Genomic DNA, 20,759 nt, shown 5'->3' on the forward strand with positions numbered 1-20,759 from the left:
CATGTTTCAGGCCATTTCATTACAGCATTAATAACAGAAAGTAGTTTCATTTTGGCAAATGAAATTATCTTTTATGGGAAACTATTTTGCTCATCAGCTTCAAAAGTTCAGCCCCAGCCTAAAGTAGAGCAATAAAATCGTTAACGGAGGGATCTGTTTATTTATTTTCATAGTCAGGTGGGTGCATTGGGAAGGGTGTGTGCGCACGCGCACGCGCATGCGTATGTGCGCGCGTGTAGGAATAAACAGTCTGAATGACTCACACGTTCAGTGTGTATTTAACTTCCAGTGGTCAGCATGGGCCTCCTACACTGTGTGCTCTCAGTTACCCACGAGTGTTCGGTTTTCCTGTTATGTTCTCATTATTGCCCTAACGCAACTCTGTACCATTCTAAGTAAACCTCACTCAGCTTAAAAGTCTTTTCAGTAATATTAACTCCGCGCAAGAATATCCCCCAAATTCGCCCATGAATGAACAATCAAGGTGGCAAATATATGGATGTATAATTACATAGAGCAATATATTATATGCTAATTGTTAATGTAGCCTTTTGATATTCACTCCTGATATGTTAGCAGAAGAGCGATGGGTTCTAGCTTCTCTTTAATCATGAATTCTTTTATCGATTTATTATTTATACCCCAATGACCTCCCCAAAGGATTCTTGACAGCTCATAATAAAAGACTTTAATGTAATAGGACAAATAAAATAAAGAAATATTAATCCTGTGGTCATGTAGAGGGCACAAGAGTTGTATTCCAAAACAAATATTAAAAATGGGTTGCTCTTGTTTGGCACAAAAATGAACATGCAGCTTCCTGACAAATGAAATGGGCTGGTGGCATAGGTATCGTTGTTTAAGGAAGCTTGCTGAAGTGGAAAGAATACAATCTGATTGTCTGTAAGGAGAAGAACCAGGACTGGGAAACTTTTTCCCCATTTCTCCCATGAGAGACTGGAGTGAGTGTTGCTTAGGAAGACCAGATTTCTAGAACTGGGGCACGTTTTGCAGTGAATGGCATTGGATTCTTCCTTGAACGTTAGGGACAGAGGATCAATCAAAGTGTTGATGTGAGAATTTATGAAAACAGAAAAGAAGTCCTGCATGAATTGGAGGCTCCAGGTTTGGGAGGACAGTGTGCCTTACATGCCCCCAAAGAGAGCCAAGCTCTTATGGGGGAAATTGAGGCCAGGTGGATAGATTTTTCATTAATCAGTCCATCCTTTCAAAGGAGTTTCTATTGGTTGCTTTTAGCTTTGGTTCTTAGGATATTACGGTAAGAATGTAAAAATAATAATAAATGTTTGCTTTTATTAATTCTGAAAATTTAAGGATTTAGGGGGATGGAATCCATGTAACATAAAACAAAGTATGTAGTGACATAGATAGAGAGACATTTTGCTCTCAAAATCAGCAGATTAAATACTTTACTTTTGGGGCACCTGAGTGGCTCGGTTATGTCCCACTCTTGGTTTCGGTCATGATCTCACAGTTTTGAGCTTGTGGGGCTTGAGCCCCACATTAAGCTTTGGCTGACAGGGGCCGAGCCTGCATAAGATTCTCTGTCTCTCTCTGCCCCTCCCCAACTTGTGCATGCTCGCTTGCTCTCTCTCTCTCAAATAAATAAAAAAATAATTTATCTTTCATCATGGATCTTCTGGATAAAATAGGTATCTATAACCACCGGTGGAAAGGATAAATGTGTCAGTTAATATTTAAAGCAATTAGGAAGCCTACTTAGAATGGAGAAAATAAAATAATTGTGCACCATTACTGAACCCATAGTTCATATTTCTTTGTTCAATAAAATAAAATCTACTGATGTAAAGATGCTCTACCCTAACTTTAAAATGCTCCTATTTTCCCTCATATAGAACATTTTTTTAAGGTACAGATCGAGACTTTAAATTCTAAAACACACTAATAAAAAGATGTTTGCCATGCCACATGGATTTTAAAATTTAAATACTCCTAAGAGCTGAAGCACATGAAATGATCTAGAAAACCCTGCTCTAGAATTATCTTCCCCAGTTAATCCAATTTTATGCCACAGTTTTAGCTTTCCCTGTCACAAGACTCAGAGTGCTCACTCTCATTATAGGATTTGAGAATAAGAAAAAGTGTTTTTCTCCTGGAACTCTCTTCCTATATATCCCTCCCCACCTCATTTTGAAACAGATATGATTTGGGGCTAGTAGACGCCTCTCGAATTCGAACATTCATTATCCTAGAGAAGACAGTCAGTGTTGAATAAATGAAACAGCCAGCAGGCTGCCTCTGACCAAGGGAAAGAAGGAGGCCTGTTTTGGGGATTTCCTTCTCTTCCGTCTGCCTCTCGGCCTCACACGCCCCATCTCCTCGTGAGGCTGAAACCACTGACAGGACACTCCGCAAGCCACCCCCCTAGTCAATGGACACCTCCGACGGCAATTACTGCTTCTGCCTTCTTCTGGACCAACTGTGAGGAAATAAATTTGAAACTTGATGTTTAGGTGAATTCCAAATATAAATTAGTCCCTATTCCTTCTCCTGATTCTCTGCTCAGGGAAGGCTTTGCTGACATCCCATGTTGAAGAGAATGCTCCGCCTCTGGGTTTGCTCGCACAGAAGCCTCAGTTCCGTAGACTCTAACGATAGCCCGACTTTACATCCCCCTTGTCAGATAATGGATGCCTCAAGGAAAGAACAGTCTCTTAATCATCCTTGTAACTTTGATGTCTCTCTCAGTCCCTGGGACAGGGCAGGTACCCAGATAAAATGGGCTTGGTTGAATTTTCACAGATTTGCTTTTATAAAGGTCTCTTTAATCAATACTTCAACTGACAATTTTCAGGCACCTGCTGTATATCAGATCCTCTGCCAGGTCCTGGGTATACAGTCAACCCCCTTTATCTGCAGAGGACACATTCCAGGGCCCCCAATGGATACCTGAAGCCACAGATAGTCCCGACCCCTACACATACTACGTTTCTCCTGTGCATACATACCTATGAGAGTTTATTTTATGAATAAGGCACAGTAAGAGATTAACGGCAATAATACATGATAAAAGAAAGCAAGATGGCAGAAAAGGGGAGATTAGAATACAAAGATAAATGAGACAGAGTCTTAGGTCCTGAGAAGTTACATTTCAGAAGGGGATATTGATGGTGCACAATACAAATCAAAATTCTATGGCACCGGAGAGGATGGAAGGCTTCACAGAGGAGGTGGCCCTTGAGCCAAGGCTTGATGCGTGAATAGATTTTGCCAGACAAAAGAAGAGGAAGAAAGGTGTTCTGAAATCTGTTTCAATGAAAATTTCAAGTAACATTGCAATGTCTTTCTTACTTCAGAAGAACCCCTGTTCCTTTGTAAACTGCCATGAGAATCTCAAAGATTCTCTGGCTCTGAGGGACTTGGGGGTGCTGATGCTTAAAAACGCTAACAGAAAAAGTAAAGTGGAATCCAGGTACTAGGATGGCGCCCCTCCTTGCTTCATCCTTTGCTCACGGTCTGATTTTTAAGTGTGGGAAAAATAACAAGGTCTAATATAATGAATAAAGTATGTTCAGAGAATTTAAAATCTCCCTGTGTAGGTGACAAGATACATAGCCCTATCCTATAGCAGACTCCGGGCAAACCTCATGAACAATCAGTCTGTTAGCAAAATAATGAGCTCCTGAAAAATTGTCTGAGTAAAATACAAAATAACTGTTGGAATCCTACAAATTTTATTTAATCACACCTCTTAGATTAGAGGTTACAAATATAAATGTGGGGGTGCCTAGTGGCTCAGTGGGTTAAGAGCCTAACTTGGCTCAAGTCATAATCTCAGGATTCATGGGTTCAAGCCCTGCATGGGGCTCCCTGCTGTCAGCACAGAGCCCACTTTCGATCCTCTGTTCCCTCTCTCGGTCCCTACCCTGCACATGCTCTTTCCCTCTCTCTCCAAAAATAAATAAACATTTAAAAATATATATATAGAGAGAGTTTTTAAACCTCAAATTTCATGAAATAATCGGATTTTTAAAATCTTTAAAAATATATGATAGTGAAATGGCCTATTCTAGAACCAATTTAGGTTTTTGTTTTGTTTTGGAAGGAAAAAAGTAATTTTTAGAAAACAATTCCATTTTTAGTAGGTTGGTCTAATTGCCTGTGTATTTCATACATGTCTGTTGTTCAAATGACTACAGTAAAGATGTTTCATCTCTCAATCTTGTTCCCTGAAAAACTTTGTGAGACAGATTTTCCAACTTTGGTCTATAGAATCACATTTTTTTTAAAGTGGGCCATCTCATATTTTACACAGGGCAGGGTGTTAGTAGGCCAAAGGACCAGCCCCTGTACTGAGGTTGCAGGAAACTTGCCCCTCTGGAAGCAACAATTCGTATATGTATATACTGCCCAGAAAACTACTATAAACACACATGGTGAAGGGAGCAATAAGATAATCAGGACTGATGGTTATTTCAGATTAAAAATATACCACAAATTTCAGTGGCTAGGCAAGTGTCTTCATGTTAGCATTCATATGTATCCAAGTCTAATACAATCCTTTCTTTTTTAAGATTTATTTAAAAAAATTTTTTTTGAGAGAGAGAGAGACAGAGTGCAAGTGGGGAGGGGCAGAGAGAGAGGACAACTCAGAATCTGAAGCAGGCTCCTGTTCCAAGCTGTTAACACAGAGCCTGACATGGGGCTCAAACCCACGAGCCATGAGATCATGACCTGAGCCGAAGTTGGATGCTTAACCGAATGAGCCACCCAGGCGCCCCAGGTCTAATAATATCTTAAAGCATTTTTCCAAACTGCAGAATGCCAGGTGCTTGGACTGCCAGCAGCATGCACTACCCCCCGCCCCCAACACACACACCAAAAACCATGAGATGTTTGTATTTACCTGGTTGCAAATAGTCGAACACGACACTGACCAAGTTGGCTGGAACAAACATCTTTTACTAACACACGTTTTAACAGGATTTAAAATATTCATAGGAAATGTGCATTATTATTATTTGGCATCAGCACACTAGAGTGTTAAAAAGGCATGGAACGAATATTGGTGGCACTCTTATAGAAATGACAAATTATTTGAAAAAATCTATTAAAATTCTTCACAACCCTTTTTCTCTGTCCATGAGAATGTCTCTCTGCACTCAAGCATTTGTTTCTCTGTGTACAATTCATTTCCTGTCTCGGTATCTCTCTCTGGTTCCAGTGGTGTCACAGGCTTGATGAAAATCACAGTCTTGCTATTTCACACTGAAAATACTGCTCCTGGCGACCTGTTTTGTGGTTTTGGCTAATGTAGAAAGGTGCCTATTGATGGTATGAAATTTAAATGTAGGCATGAGGTCACTTCTGTTTTATTCTGTAAGATGATATCTAGAATTTTTACATTAGACATTGCACTTGGGCAAATGAGAGGTGCTGGTCAGGATCAAGTATGAAGTGCAATTCTCACGTGGAGCTGTCAGCATGGGTGGTTTCGTATGCAATGCTTTGAAGCCTTGACAGAAAAACTACTTGTGCCCAATGCCAATCACTCACTCTTTGTCAACTCAATTGCACATCCTTCCAGAGACGGCATCCATCTCCACTGACACCCAAAATATAGAGTACACTGCCATTATGTCTCAGGGGTAAGTGTGCACTGGTACCTTAACCTGGAGGGGCAAATGCCCAGCCTTTGGCTCGTTTATAATATATACGACTTTGCAGTATGCACAAGAAGGCTATGAAGAAAGAAGTCTTCGGTTTCAGGGAAAAAAATTAAATAAAAATTATGGCTGCGTTTCTTGGATTAACACCTGCTATATAATCGCATGTTACCAATTCTTAAGGAGCATGAAGGGTTAATCCTATTCACTTCAAACCCAGGTCCTAAAAATCACCAAGAAGGCAAAGTCTTACATGCATGAAAATTCCAACCACATAGAGTCTGTGAGACTTGCTTTATGGTCACTTAAGGCAGGAGTAAGTTCAACAAAGAATGTTATGCTAACTGGTACTTCGCAATGTTTTGTGTTTTGTTTTTGTGATAACTTCCTGTCTGTAGATAGAAGACCATGGCTTCTGTGCAGTGAGAATCACCACTGGGAAAGCCCAAGTGTTGCACATTCTCTGTGGGGATAGAAACTGTGGGTGCCAAAAAGGGGGCCATTTCTCTTCTCTTCCGATGAAGCATTCCATGGAGTCATCACCTCTGCAGTGGGCTGAATAATTAAATACGTTTAGTTAACCTTTATTGAGTGCCATCAAGCATGCTATATCTAAGAAGGAGAATTAGAAGTCTATTTTCAGTTGTTTTTAAAATAATCTTTCATTAAAAAATCTATTTTGAGTATGAGCTTTCTAGTTCATAAATCTGTATACAGTTGGTCACTATGCTGCCAGGTTCCCTAGAGTGTGTGTGGTACTCTCCCTAAAAGGGGTGTAGGTGCACTGAGTGGTGCATTAATGCTTTCTGGGTCTTGGGTGTCGTTTATTGCGCTGTGCTGATAATTTACTAAATGGTACCCGAGAGACCAAAAGGACTGGATGTGCCCTTGTAAAATATCTAACTTGCTCCTAGGGAGTAATTACAAATTGGGAGAAATGGATGAAGTATTATATATTATTGTGCATAATGGCCTCTTCCCAAAAATAAAGGAAGCTTTAAGAAAGGTAAATAGTTCTGATTCTATCTCATTTGATGCCTATCCTTACTAAAATAATATAATTAAGGGTATTGTAGAAATAAAAGATTCTATGTAATATACAATTGATATTCTTTCAAATGCCATGTCTTTTTGATTAATATCTAGCCTTTTGAAAGTCACTCAGGTCCTCATTGGATATAGAGCCAGAATGGCAATTGGCCAACAGAGCAACATCTTCTAAGAAGCCTCTGATTAAAAGACTTGACAAGATTAACCCTAAAAACTTCATTGTTCAAAGATACAGTGTCCTTTTTCACTCCATATAGCTTGATTTAATTTCAAACTTTCCTAAAAAAATTATACTTCCATATATATATGCTCTTATATTTATGTAAAACTAAGGATTATAGCCATGCATTTATTTTCTACATATAACCTAGTAAAAACCTATATATGAAAACATAACTCTTTCATGAAAAACTAGAAAACCTTTTAATTGATTGTATAAGGCAATCCCAATCTAGTCTTTGTAATAGTGCAGAACCAAACATCAGATTATAATTCTCCTCTGAAATCTGTCTTTCAGGTGTGACTAAAACTAGACTGGAATCTGTTTCCAGGAAAAGGTTTAATGACACATTAAGCATCCTCATGAAGCAAGACCCCTATTTCATGTTCTTCTGCCTGCCGGGATTCCTCCAAGGCAGAGTATACTGAGTGGAAGATGATAACTTTCCTCTTGCAGGACACCTAGACCTACCCTGAAGGATAGAATGGGGCCATGTCATAATTTATTGTGAGTAATTTTTCTTCTGAAGACCTCACCCTCAAAATTCCCCAAGCCCCCATTTTTCTTCTTTCTGGAGAGTCTGACCATCCTTGCCCTAGAAAAGATTATTATCACTAAATGTCAAGAAAACAGGGGAGGCTTATTTCTCTGTTTTGGAAAAATTGAAGACGTTTAATGGTCCCTAATGTAGATGACATTTGGCTGTGTGTTGTTCAGACTACTTACTGTCCTCTGTGGTCACGAACAGAATCCAGCAACTATGTGCACTGCCAAATCCATTGGAAGCAACCAAGCGAAACTCATATTCTGTGTATGGTTGGAGATCTCTCACTTCATAGCTTAACGATGCAGAAGGATTGGGAAATAACCTACATAGGAAAGAAATGTTAATTAGGAAGCTTTAGGCACTCAAAGAAATAAAAACAAGTAAAATATTACTGCAAGGAATTTTCAGAGAATGTCAACTTGTAGTTAAGTACTGCAAGTTTCTGATGTCACCTGAGATCTCTTAAAATAAGGAGCCATTTGGCTGAGGGCTTGAAATATTGCACGTATATGAGAGGGAAATTCTAGTAATATTGAGAAAATTCTAGTCTACTATTGAGGCTGATTGCCACATGGAACTTGTAGACTAAGTATTATAATTTTATATCTATAGTTCAGATAGCATCTCTTTTTTTAGTTCAGGTGTATACCTGCTTCATGTGATACTTATGCCCATGAAGAGTTAAAGGTGAAGAAATCCTATATTAACGCTATGTAAATGAAAAATATTTTTGCTGAGCAAATAATTATCTCCTAGGGGATTACTTGTCTTTTATTTGAACTTCTAAAAGGTGGCCTTTATTTGTTGCACATGAGAACTGACCTATGCAAAAATTATGATAAAGTAAGTTATGCGCACAGTGTATCATGCAGGTGACGGTTAGGAGGATACACAAAGTAGGATGCTCACTCTAGAAATCCGTGAGTGGAGTGGCCAGGCCTCATCTGGAGTTGGTATCTGGGAGAGCCGGGAGCGTTGTTACGAGCTGGTGTAGACCAGACAACCTGAAGACTGGTTGGAGTGGCAGATGAAAGCCTCGGAGGCAACACGCCATCTGGAGCTGTCGAAAAACACAGATGAATTAGAGCAGAGAAAACTGTGGAGAACATATGTTGGATGGAATCGAAATGCTCCATATACTGGAAAAACTGTTCCTCAGGATCAACAACAATGTTAAACATGGTCCATTTAATTTAACATTTTCATTCCTGAACTACTGTACTTCCTTATTGTTCATTTCAACACAATTACGTTAGTATTTCAGTCTTAAAAGCCAGCCCCCAAACAGCAAGACAAATGAACATGCAGCATGTCCCCACCTGTACTTCTGTTCATCTAATTGAAAACATGTAGGGAACTTAGTGAACCAAATATTAAAGTACCTTTTTAATTTAACTCTTTGCTCAGCAATCAAGCAATCAGAGAAGGAGTCTAGATCTTTCTTCCTCCCATCTATATCACCCATTGCCACTCACTCATGCTTCTACTCATGAACACAACTGGCTTTTTTTTCCCCTGAGGATGGTTTATTAAAATTATGTTTCTCTACAATATTAAAAAAATACAATTGGCTGAAAATAGCACATTGCGGGTGTAATTCTCACTTATGAAAACAAAAACTAAAGTTCCTTCCTCATGTGTTTTATACAGTCAGTTGCCCTTATTCAAATACATTGCAGGTACAAAGGAAATATGTTGCTTTTTCTAGTCTAGTTGAGCTCTGGCAAATTTTTCCTGAGTCCAGCCTGTCTGCTTGATATAATCTATGAGGGAACTCGATTTGAATAGTTCTACGAGGTCTAACTGCAATGCAGGAAACTAAAGCCATTTGACTTAAAGAAAATGACAAGATGAGTCTCGTTATTAAATTAATTTTTCCAACATGTGTAACCTGAATGAACCTATCATATAAAAATGTGTTCCAAAGCTAGTCAGGAACTCAAAAGCAAATTAGGCACAGCTCTGTGACTTTAGGAGAATCAAGAATCACCTAATGGTTCTCAGTGTATGTTTCTTACCTTTAGGATAGGGATAGTTTTCTTTGCAGAATTGTTGGGATGATCAGAGATGATGTAAATAAAGCACCTTGTTTTGGGTCTTGGTAATTATTAGTTAGTTGTTGTTTTTGTGATGCTGATGATGATGATGATATTGGACTGATCCGAATTTTCCTTAGCATAATTTAAGGGCTGCTGTAATTTAAGTTTTTAGGAACATTCTAATTATTGTAATATAAGCTTCCTTTTTAAGTTTACCTATTCATATTTGAGGGAGACAGAACAAGAGAGAGCACAGGCACAAGCAGTGGAGGGGCAGAAGGAGAGACAGAATCCCAAGCAGCACAGAGCCTGATGTGGGGCTCGAACTCATGAACTGTGAGATCATGATCTGAGCTGAGATCAAGAGCTGGATGTTTAACCAACTGAACCTCTCAGACTCCCCGTAATGTAAGTCTCTAATTGCCAAAAATTACTAGAAGCCATTGGTGAAGATGGAGAAGGGATTAAAATAATGAAAATAACTAGTAGGGTTCATTTTCAACTTCTTTTTATACATAGCATTATGTAGTATGTGAATTTTACATACTTTCCCTCTCAGGAGAACCTGTCTGTGAACTAGGAAGCTAATGAAAGGCCAGTGATGAGAATGGACGAATTACATGACATGTTTCATCAATCTGTTGCAAGGGTTTTGGGTTCATCAATAATCCACTAATTTATTCAATAAGCACTTATTGAGCCTCTACTCTGGGCAAAGTATTCTTTGTGTGGAGGGAGAATAGCATTGAGTAAAACAGACATGGCCCTTGACCCTATGGAACTTACATGTAAACAGAGGGGGCAAGCATTAAGCAAATGGTTCCTAAGATCATACCGAACAGATAAGCTCAAGAGAAAACTAAAGGAGGGTAAGGGAAGACAAAAGTGAAAAGGAGTGTGCAATTTTATTATTAAGCAACAATTCATGTTGGATAGGAAAGCCATAGGAAGAACATGCCATTAGGTGACATTTGAGCAGAGAGCTTAATGATCATGAGAATGTATGGAGGAAGAGCCATTCAGGCAGAGAGGGCAGTGAGCACCAGGGAGGAAGAAGGGGAAAGTACTAGTTGTGTTTAGGGCACAGTGGAGACGCCTAAGTGGCTGAAAATAGGCTGAAGAGAGGGAGAAGAAAAGAGGTTGGAGGGACAAGCAGGGTCTAGGTCCCTCCAGACCCCTTCTGGTTCTAGGCCTTGGAAATCATACTAAGGACTTTGGGTTTTATTTGAAATGGATCTGTAGGCCATTGCAGGGTTTTAATAAAGGGCATGGCATAATTTGGGACTTATAAAGACTATTCTACGCTAATGGAGGAGGGGGTGTGTGGATAGACAGGGGAATCACCTATTATAGCATTCCAGCTAAAAGATGACAAAAGCGTAGGAGAGAATGAGAGGGCGGGGAACGAAGAAATAGCACAGGCAATCAAGGAAGGTGCTCTAAAAACTGGGAGATGTTAAAGTGTATGCACGCCTATTAGAAAGATCTAGAAGAGATTTGGAGAAATGATGTAGCAGAAAGAGTAATTGCCAGAGTGAATTCCTTGTATGGGAGCGACAGAGAGAGAAGCCAGGGCACGATGGCTGTGGAATACAGCAGGAATGGTGCACCCATTGTGCAGAAGTGAATGCCAGACAGGCCATGCAGAGACAGAATCAATTTATTGATGGAAAAACACCAAAGATCTCTTCTGATGGTCTCTATTTTCACAGTCAGAAAAGATTTTATTTTTCAACAAGATAAAAGCAAAGGAATCAGCCCAGGGCTAATGTGTGAGAGTGAATCAGATCCTTTAAGAGAGATGAAATGAGGTGCGCCTGGGTGGCTCAGTAAGTTGAGCACCTGACTCTTGGTTTTGGCTCTCTGATCATGATCTTGTGGATTTGTGGGATCATGCCCCATGTGGGGCTCTGCACTGATAGTGCAGAGTCTGCTTAGAATTTTCTCTCTCTCTCTCTCTCTCTGCCCCTCCACTGCTTGCTCTCTCTCTCTCAACACACAAACACACACACACTACAAACGCTAAAAAAAAAACCAAACCAAAAACAAAACAGAGAGATGAAATGGCATGAGATTGCTCCCTCAGTCAGTAGCCTAGGAAATGCAGTAGGACTGCTGTCCAAGGCCCCTTATCCCCTATCCAGTGCTAATAGAGACTTGCTACCTAACAATTTATCTGTGAACACAAATAGTTTTAATGATGATTATTTCTTATTTGCTATATATTTCTTAGTTGATTCACAATAAATGAACATATATTGAAAAGCGTGGGCAATCAGTAAAGTACAAAATTGTGTATAATGTAGCAATATAGTCCTAGCCCTCATTTGACTGTTTTCTTATCAAATTTTTCTGTGTCAAGAAATGTAATGTCATCAACACTCCAAATTTGGGGGAAAAATTCAGTTCAGATAAGTCATGGAGTTGAAAACATTAGAGTTTTAAATATATACACAAAAATCCATTCATGTGTTAAGAACTGAATTACCATGCTGCTAAGTAAGAAGGGAGGAGTGCCCCAAAGTAGGCTCCGTAATAATATAATATCTTGGGTTCTTTTCTGAGGGATAACAACAAAAAAGCACCCCATTAAATTGGTTAGACTCCACTTACGTAAAACGTCACAGAATATTCCCAAAGAGAGTGATCATCTTAAGTTATTTATATACAACTATTTAATTGCCTGCTTCTGGACACTGAATTCTAGAAGCCTTCCCTTCCCCTCCAGTTAACCCCTTTTATCCTCGCCCTATTCCGTGGAGGCTCCTTAGCACCAAAGCAATAACTGGGAGCGATCGCCATAATTCCACCTCTGGTTCCTTAACAGAAGAGCCCTGTATCTATCAGCTTGATATATTGTCTCCAAGATGCTCTGTTGCTCACAAAGCTTCTCTCGAGTTTAAGATGACCCTCACGGGGCAAGCTCTCCACAGACAACCTCCTGAATCAACACATCGTGTCCAGTAAATACTAATCCTACACGGCAAGTGGATAAAACAGCTACCCCAATCTATAAATTCAAAGGAAGGGAGCTCTTAATAAAATTTCAAATTTAACCTTTTTTGGAAGGCAGAGTGAATACAACACCTTAAGCCATAAATTAAATCACAGGTTGGACTAGACTAGATGCTATAATCTCTTAAATGCATGATCTTACTAAACTTTTAAATGATGTGCACTTGTGGATTCTTCTCTGTCTAAAAAACCCCCAAAACAAACAGAATGTTCTAAACTTTTGCTCCTTTAATAGATCCTGGAGGGGAGCTCTAAAAAGCAAAAACAGAAGCTTTTTTCTTTTTTCTATGTGACTGGTGACTACCAAGTTTGCAGTGGTCAGAAGAGGAATCTTTTGGGGAGAAAATAAATTCAGCACATTTCTTCAATGCACCAATTTCTCAGAACAGCTACCAACTTGTTTCAGTGTGTTTTTGTGTATATGTGTGTGCATTTAAAATACTGGAATAAAATACTGCGTTAAGATATAGAAGAAATCTATGATGTTTTGTGTTGAACTCACTCTATAATAAAATATGTCAGGGGCACCTGGGCAGTTCAGTTGGTTAAGTGTCCAATCTTGGTTTGGGGTCAGGTCATGATCTCTCGGTTTGTGAGACCGAACCCCAGGCCAGGCTCTACGCTGACAGTATGGGGCTTGCTTGGGATTGTCTCTCTCCCTTTCTCTCTGCCCTGCCACTGATTGCTGTCTCTGTCTCTCAAAATAAATAAACATTAAAAATATATATATAAAATGCCACTCTGCATAAGATTCTATGCTGGGGAGGAGAAAGAGCAAATAGAGAGAAATGGGGGTTTAGATCATCTACTTTATATTTATAGAGAGATAGACATGACACAAATACTATAACACAGAATGTGTACATACTATAGATGAGGTATTAGTACTTCTGGAATTCCACAAGTCGGAAACTCACATCCAAATGTGCACTGGACCTTGCCTTTCAGAGGACCAGGCCTTGAAAGGCCAGTGCCATGGGAGCATTGTAAGATTTTCAAGTGGGGTGATTGTGTTCTCAGCCCAACTCTAGGGCCTAGGACTTCATCAACTCTGCCCATGCTCATTCCTAGCTGACATGATGCTTCTTCCTGGCTACACTTGGAATCTGGCTCCAGCCTTGCCCATACTACCCTCCCACCCCACTGTAGAGATTAGATTGTTGGCATCCCCATTCATGTTTCCCTGTTAACGTAACAGAAGAGAAACCATGTCCTTTTTATCTACATGCATCCTGGCTGCACCACCGAATAGCCTGGCATGTATTCAACATCCTTGGATTACACACTTCCTCCCACTTTCTGAAATAGCTATACAGGAGCAAAGCTTTTAAATTCTAGTTTCCAGAATGGAAAATTAAAGTTCAGACACATACATTGAGTCGTTGAGTCATGAACAAATTGAAAACAGAAGGCAAGACTCAATTTCCAGTCACTAAACCATATGTCATTAAAAAAGATATTAATTATGAGGAATATGCAGATGTGCTAACAAATGGACAGTCAACCTTGAGCACAAGGATGTACAAATAGAGCAGCATTAAATTGTGGCAAGTAGGTTAAAATAGATTTAATGTTTGCAAAACCGTTTCTCATAACATCTAACTTTCTGAACACATACTTTGTGCCAGATTTTTTTAAACATAATTATTTCTAATCCTAAGAATTACACTACAGAATTATAGTGTTATCTCTTTTTTGTAGTATAGATAAAGAGCCCGAAGCTCAGAGAGGTTACATCTTCTATCTCAAATCACACACAAAAAAGTAGTTACTGGTAGGATGAGGACTTAGTGCTCTGAATTCTACACCACAAAACAGCACATTCCAGTAGGTGATTGATGCTAGATTATAAATATTACATTTTTTAAATAAGCACAAAAGCAAACCATTTATAATAGTAAACACATTAGTTTTAGTAAGGATTGGGTTTATTCTTTGTCCAAGTCATATCCTTAAAGAGTTTTTTGTTGGTCTTGTTCACCACTCACAAGAAACCTGACACAGAATTACTTATGTGAATTCACTAGTTCTCAGAAATTCGTCAAAGCTCACAGAAATTCAGTGAAATACAAAATGGAGTCTTCATGTTAGTAAGAAAAACATACTAGAAAAATTAAGTGTTATCCATAGGTATGCCATGGAATTTACTTTTGACTGTAGAATGCTAAAAACAAAACAAGAGCATTTTACATTTGGGGTGCAGGTAGCTTAAAGACCACCACCAAATATAGGATTTTTGCCTAAAACTTTGCAGACAGGTGATATTCAGATCTCTGTGTGTTGATTACCAGTGAAAGGAAAATAGTTGTTTTCTAAGTAGCCTCATGACATTATTGGGCATTTCTTATTGTTTGTGTGCTCCTTCTGAAACAGAACTAAAGAATTATAGCACTTCTACAACACTCGGGGTGAATATAATCTTTTGTCCACATTGAGACTTCTGAGAGTGAAACGGCAGAGTCTAAAGAATTAACAGGACTTAAGCTGCAGCCAATATAAATGAGAACTCTCATGGGTAATGGGTGCACACGACTGGTCAGCTAACACTGTACTCTCTAGGACGTCGTTTTAGTCGTTCTAACCCCTAAGAACAAGCGTCTAGCACCATCGCGGGGCAGAACTTCAGGCATGCTTAAGTGGTTGTCTTCTCCACTGAAGTGCCTCATTCCAGGTTAAACATTGCTACTTCCTCCATCCAGTTTCCAGGATTCCTCAACCATTATCCAGCCATGGTACCTGACTTGGCAGTGTCCTATTTTGATAACGTATCTTCAAAAATGTGAAGGCTTATACCTAAACTAAACACTGTGTGCATTCTGGCCAGCGTGGATCACGGGGAAGCTCCCAGCTTTCCTTTGCTCAAGGGATTTGCTAAAAACTCACTAAGAATCTTAATTCTGGGCTGCTTAATATTGGAGTTCAGCAGTGTCATTCAGATTGGCTGTATAGTTGATTCAACATGATCCTATGGACAGATAAAAATGCAAGGTCAATCATTTTCCAATGAATACACAGAATCTGAGAGGAATGTTATTAAAGAAACAAAAGATTTAAGGGGATACTCTAGTGCCCAGCAAAATGCTTCCTTTGCAGAAGATGTCCTATAAAAATAGATGGATGGATGGATGGATGGATGAATGAATGGATAGATGGACTTGTTGGTAGAGGGTGTTATCTGCCAAAAAATGCCTTTTACCATGACCCAATAATTGTTAGGATCCACCTCACATTTCCTATTAACAAATAAAAACTCAATTACCTGAAAATGAATAAGTTTTTAACATAAAAGACTATTTGCTTAGAGAGTACTAACAGCAGCAAGATCAAGTGAGAGCTTGATATACTACTTTATAATACATTCATTTTTTTATCAATTATTTGTCTCAAGGCCCCATCTCAGAGATGTGCAAACTGAGGTGAGAAAGGTCAAACACCCATCTGAAGTATATGACTAACAAAATGGCAACCTACAGCTTCGCACGTCTGTTGTTTTCAAGACTATAATTCATCTCTCAACATGAACTTGAATCTTAAATTTAAGTCTAACCATGGCTTTCCCTCATAATGCCCAAGTAATGATAATATAAATTGCCTAAAAGTAGAGATTCTTTTTTTAATGTTTTATATAACCTAGAGCACTGATGAAATTTTGAGAATTTAGTATTGTTTATCAAAGAAATGTTAAGCAAATGTTAACAATCAGTTTTATAGATTAAAATGACCTTTTTTTTAAAGTATGTATTTTCTATCTATAAAAAATAATATATGTTCATTATAGAAAATTTGAAAATTACCAAATGAAAAAAACAATTGGCAATAATTACATTACCAAAAGATATTCATTCTTATAGTATTATAGATTATATCTCCTGTTTTTTTCTACACAAGGATATCTATACAAAATATTTTTAAATGATTAAGCTAAATACATTAAATTATGTTGTAAACTTTGTTTTACAATGTTTGGTGAAGACTATGCCATTGACTCTATGTATGTTTTGGTAACATGACTTTACAAGATTATTGCAGGTGATATTTTTATAGATATGAAATATTAACTTAAGACTGATATTGATGGATCAAGAACTTGATTTGAAATATTTATATATCTTGATTGTATCTCATATATATATATATATATATATATATATATAAAATTACCACACAGTGTTACATTAGTCTTAGGTGTACAACACAATGATTCAATAATTCTGTATATTGCTCAGTGTTCACCATGGTAAGTATGGTCATCATCTGTCACCAAGTAACACTATTGCAATAATATCGGCTATATTCCCTACATTGTACTTTTCATCTCCATGACTTACTTATTTTGTAACTGGAATTTTGTACCTTTTAATTACTTTAACTGTTTCACCTATCCCCTGACTCACCTTCCCTCTGACAACCACCAGTTTGTTCTGTTTGTTCTCTATATCTAAAAGTCTGTTGTTTGTTTGTTTGTTTCTTAAATTCCACTTAAGGGTGAAATCATATGGCATTTGTCTTTATATGTCTGACTTATTTCACATAGCATTACATCCCCTAGGTTCATCCATGTTGTTGTAAACGGCAAAGTCTTATTCTTTTTCACGACTGAGGAATACTCCATTCATCTTCTTTATTACTCCATGTATAGATGGACTCTTGGGTTGTTTCCGTATCTTTGCTATTATAAATAATTCTTAAATAAGCCTAGGGTGCTATAGCTTTTTGAATTATCATTTTAATTTTCTGTGGGTAAATAGCCAATAGTAGAATTGCTAGATCACATGGTATTTTTAATTTCTTTATGAACCTCCATTTTGTTTTCCACAGTGGCTGCCCCTATATACATTCTCATTAACAGGAGAAGGCAGATGGCTATAAGGGCCTGGTGTTCATGGGAGTATTGGGGGCTAGATAATTAAAGCCAAAAAATGGACAATGATTAAAATATTCAAAATAGGTTTATTGGCCATTTAGTATTTCTTAGTTTCTTAAATGTTTGTTTATGCATTTTGCTCAACTAAAACGTTTTTAAATCTTTGGTAAGCTTTTTATTACAGATAGTCTTGAATATTTTGGGCAATTGCCATTCTCTTATTTGAGTCCACTTAGCCCTTTAAAAATGTTTAACCTAAATGGCTTATTACCAACTTCTTGAAATGTTTTAATTTAGAGTTTATTTTAGCTAAATCATAGAACAGATGTCTGTGCATTGGTAAAGAGCCATCATACCTGAGTTCAAATCCTAATTTCTGCTATTTAGTTGTTGAACAAATAACTTAACCTCTCTGTGCCTCAATTTCCCCATCGACAAAATAAAGTTTAAAATGGTGCATAGAGTTGAACTAAATGGATTAAATGAGATAATGTACTATTCATATAATAAAATAAGGTAGACACTGTAAATACTATATATGTGTTGGCTATTGTTTTCATCCTGAACTTGTCTGTTATTCACACCATGAACACCCTCATAGATTATTACAAGATTTCTCCTTAAGCAAGTGTCACTGAGTTTTTAGTCTAACTCAGTTTATTAGTATTGAGTGGCTACAGCAGTCCAACTGATCACTCTATACCCCAAACCACAGCAAAGATTATATACATGATAGAAATTCAGTATTTTTGGAAAATTTTTATGTTCACAGTAGATTGTAGGCTACTTGGGGACAAAGAGTGTACATTATTACTTGTTTTCTCTTTGTGATTTTCTTCCCCAACCTTGATGCTCTATTGGAGTGTCTTGGAGGCCAGGTAAGGAGTCTGAAATTTATAGTAAGAAGACAGAAAATCATCCTCTCATTTTTTACAGTAGAGAAATGACATTATTCAGTTTAGTTTTGTAAGGGGAAAAGGAATGATGGAGCTCCTGTACTAACTGGTGAATTGACTGGATTGGATTCTGAAAGTGATAAATGGGTTTGTCATGTTGGAGAACTTCAAACATCATCTATGTGCATGAACTCCCAAATGTTTATCTCTAGCATTTCCAGCTATTTGGTTTCTTTAGATTTACTTTGTATAGACCATTCTTATGCAGGTCAATCAAGAATAAACATTCATGTCATTAGCAACCCAAAAAAGAGAGGGAATAAAACCCCTCATAGATTTAATCATTATTCACCTAATTCCTCAAGTACTTTTTAAAACACTTAAAACACAAGAAAACAAGGCTAAATAATGAAGAGAAAGGGTTAGAAAATTATACTACAAAACCTAGGCTGGGGTTAGCTTATTGTTGCCAAGCACCAGATTCTAGTCTGAGATGCGTGATAGTCAAGGTACAATAAAAAAAAAAAAAAAGGAATCTGATGAGTAATCAATGGACAGACAAATTTTTAAGTTATTTTAAGAACTTTCAATTTATAAATCTATTTGACATTTAAAGAATTATTTTCAGGTTATCCTTTTTCTCCCAAGTTTTCATTTTACGGGAATGACTATTTAAGGAACTGGGTCAACAATGATTCTAATTATTTAATGAAATAATTTGCAGTTTTACAAAATAAGAGAATGGCTTTAAATCAATTAATTTTCTGAAGTCTAAAAATAATTCCTTCCAATAGCTAATCAGGTAAATAAGATACTACTTTGTACTTAAAACTAACAGTCAACCTGAATAACATTGACATAGTTGCCTTACCTCATTGTTTGCAAACACATATTGTCCCAGTTTATTAGCAACCTCCCCATTTCTCAAAGTAAAATCTAGCTCAGAGTACCCCTGATTCATTCTAGGGTTTTCTGGAGATTCCCAAGGGCCATTCAGAAATTGCAGTAAATACAACTATAAACAATGACAAAATGGCAGCCATGGCCTTCAGTTTCCTGCGGAAATGCACTATATCTATTCTAGCAATCTTTCTAGCCCAGGAACCGGGCCATACCTGGTAACTAGAAAGAGCTCAGCAAATGTTTTTTGAATGAATGAAACTTGAAAAAAGTTCAAAGTTTGTAAGTGGTTTTTTAAAAATATTTTTAATGTTTTTTATTTATTTTTGATACAGAGACAGAACATGAGAGGGGGAGGGGCAGAGAGAGAAGGAGACACAGAACCGGAAGCAGGCTCCAGGCTCTGAGCTAGCAGTCAGCACAGAGCCTGATGCGGGGCTCGAACCCACAAACGTGAGATCTGACCTGAGCCGAAGTCAGAGGCTTAACTGACTGAGCCATCCAGGTGCCCCAAAAAGTTTGTAAGTGTTTTGATTGTACTATATTAAGAGTTTTTAACAAATTAACAACTTTAATGGCTGGTTGACTGCCTCATAAATAATGTTAACATGCTGATGTTCAACTAGTAAAGATAAATATACCAAAATAGTAAATTTTGAATATTTGTTTTATGACAAAATTATATATACTAAATGCTTTATACAAATTATCACACTTAATCCACATAGTCATTCTATATGTAAAATAGGGTGGGTCAACAAAAGGGAGGCTTAGACGGAAGTTGTAGTATGCCTAACTGCTATAACAAAATATCATAAACTAGACACATTATAATAAATAGAAGTTTCTTTCTCACAGTTCTGGAGGCTGGGAAGACCATGATCAAGGCACCAGGGGATCCAGCATCTGGGGAGAGCCACTTCCTGATTCATGGATGGTGTCTTCCTGTTATGTTTTCACATAGTGGAAGTGGGGCAAAGCCTCTTCTTTAAATGTATTATCCTATTCATGAGGGCTCCACTCTCATGACTTAATCACTTCCCAAGCTCCCACCTCCTAATATCCTCACATTGGGTGTTAGGCTTAAACATGTAAATCCTGGGAAGACTCAAATATTGGGACCATAGCAGGTACAATATGTGACTTACAGAAGGCCATATAGATAATAAATAGTTAAGCTGCTGTTTGAATCTAGCAACCTATCCCCAACATCTAAGTTTCTTACTGTTATCTTAAATAATGCTTTTTATAGTGACCTGGCCAAACCAAAATCTTGCCTTCCTCAGGGGCAGAGGGAGGCGGCCTCCTTACTCTGCCTTTTCCCTGTCTGCCCCACAGGAGTCTAAAAAACCAGCTCTGAGTCTGGATACAACTTTGCAACTTCGCAGAGCAGAGAAAGATTAAAGCCAGGACGTTCAAAAGGAAGTAAAACAATTTTGAAGGTTTTTTTGTTTGTCTGTTCATTTGTTTTTTTAATAACTATGCCGTTTAAATCTCAAGGAGGTTTATTTGGAGGTAGACTTTTGGCAAAACCGTTTCTGTCCTTTTTTGTCTCAGTCTATCTTTCTGTTTATCAGGAT

General features: G+C 37.9%; 1 protein-coding gene across 1 annotated transcript in view; it reads right to left on the reverse strand.

Moving 5' to 3' along the window:
- The window catches only part of USH2A (usherin), a 697,677-nt gene that overhangs the window by 241,002 nt on the left and 435,916 nt on the right, over nucleotides 1–20,759 (reverse strand). Inside the window, exons 38-39 of the mRNA XM_029933401.1 lie at nucleotides 8,375–8,525; nucleotides 7,645–7,787 (exon numbers count right to left, since the gene is read on the reverse strand). Coding sequence (XP_029789261.1) covers nucleotides 7,645–7,787; nucleotides 8,375–8,525 — 294 coding nt within the window. The remainder of the gene's footprint in view (nucleotides 1–7,644; nucleotides 7,788–8,374; nucleotides 8,526–20,759) is intronic.

This window comes from Suricata suricatta, chromosome 3 (assembly GCF_006229205.1).
Source record: "Suricata suricatta isolate VVHF042 chromosome 3, meerkat_22Aug2017_6uvM2_HiC, whole genome shotgun sequence".
Taxonomy (NCBI): Eukaryota; Metazoa; Chordata; class Mammalia; order Carnivora; family Herpestidae; genus Suricata; species Suricata suricatta.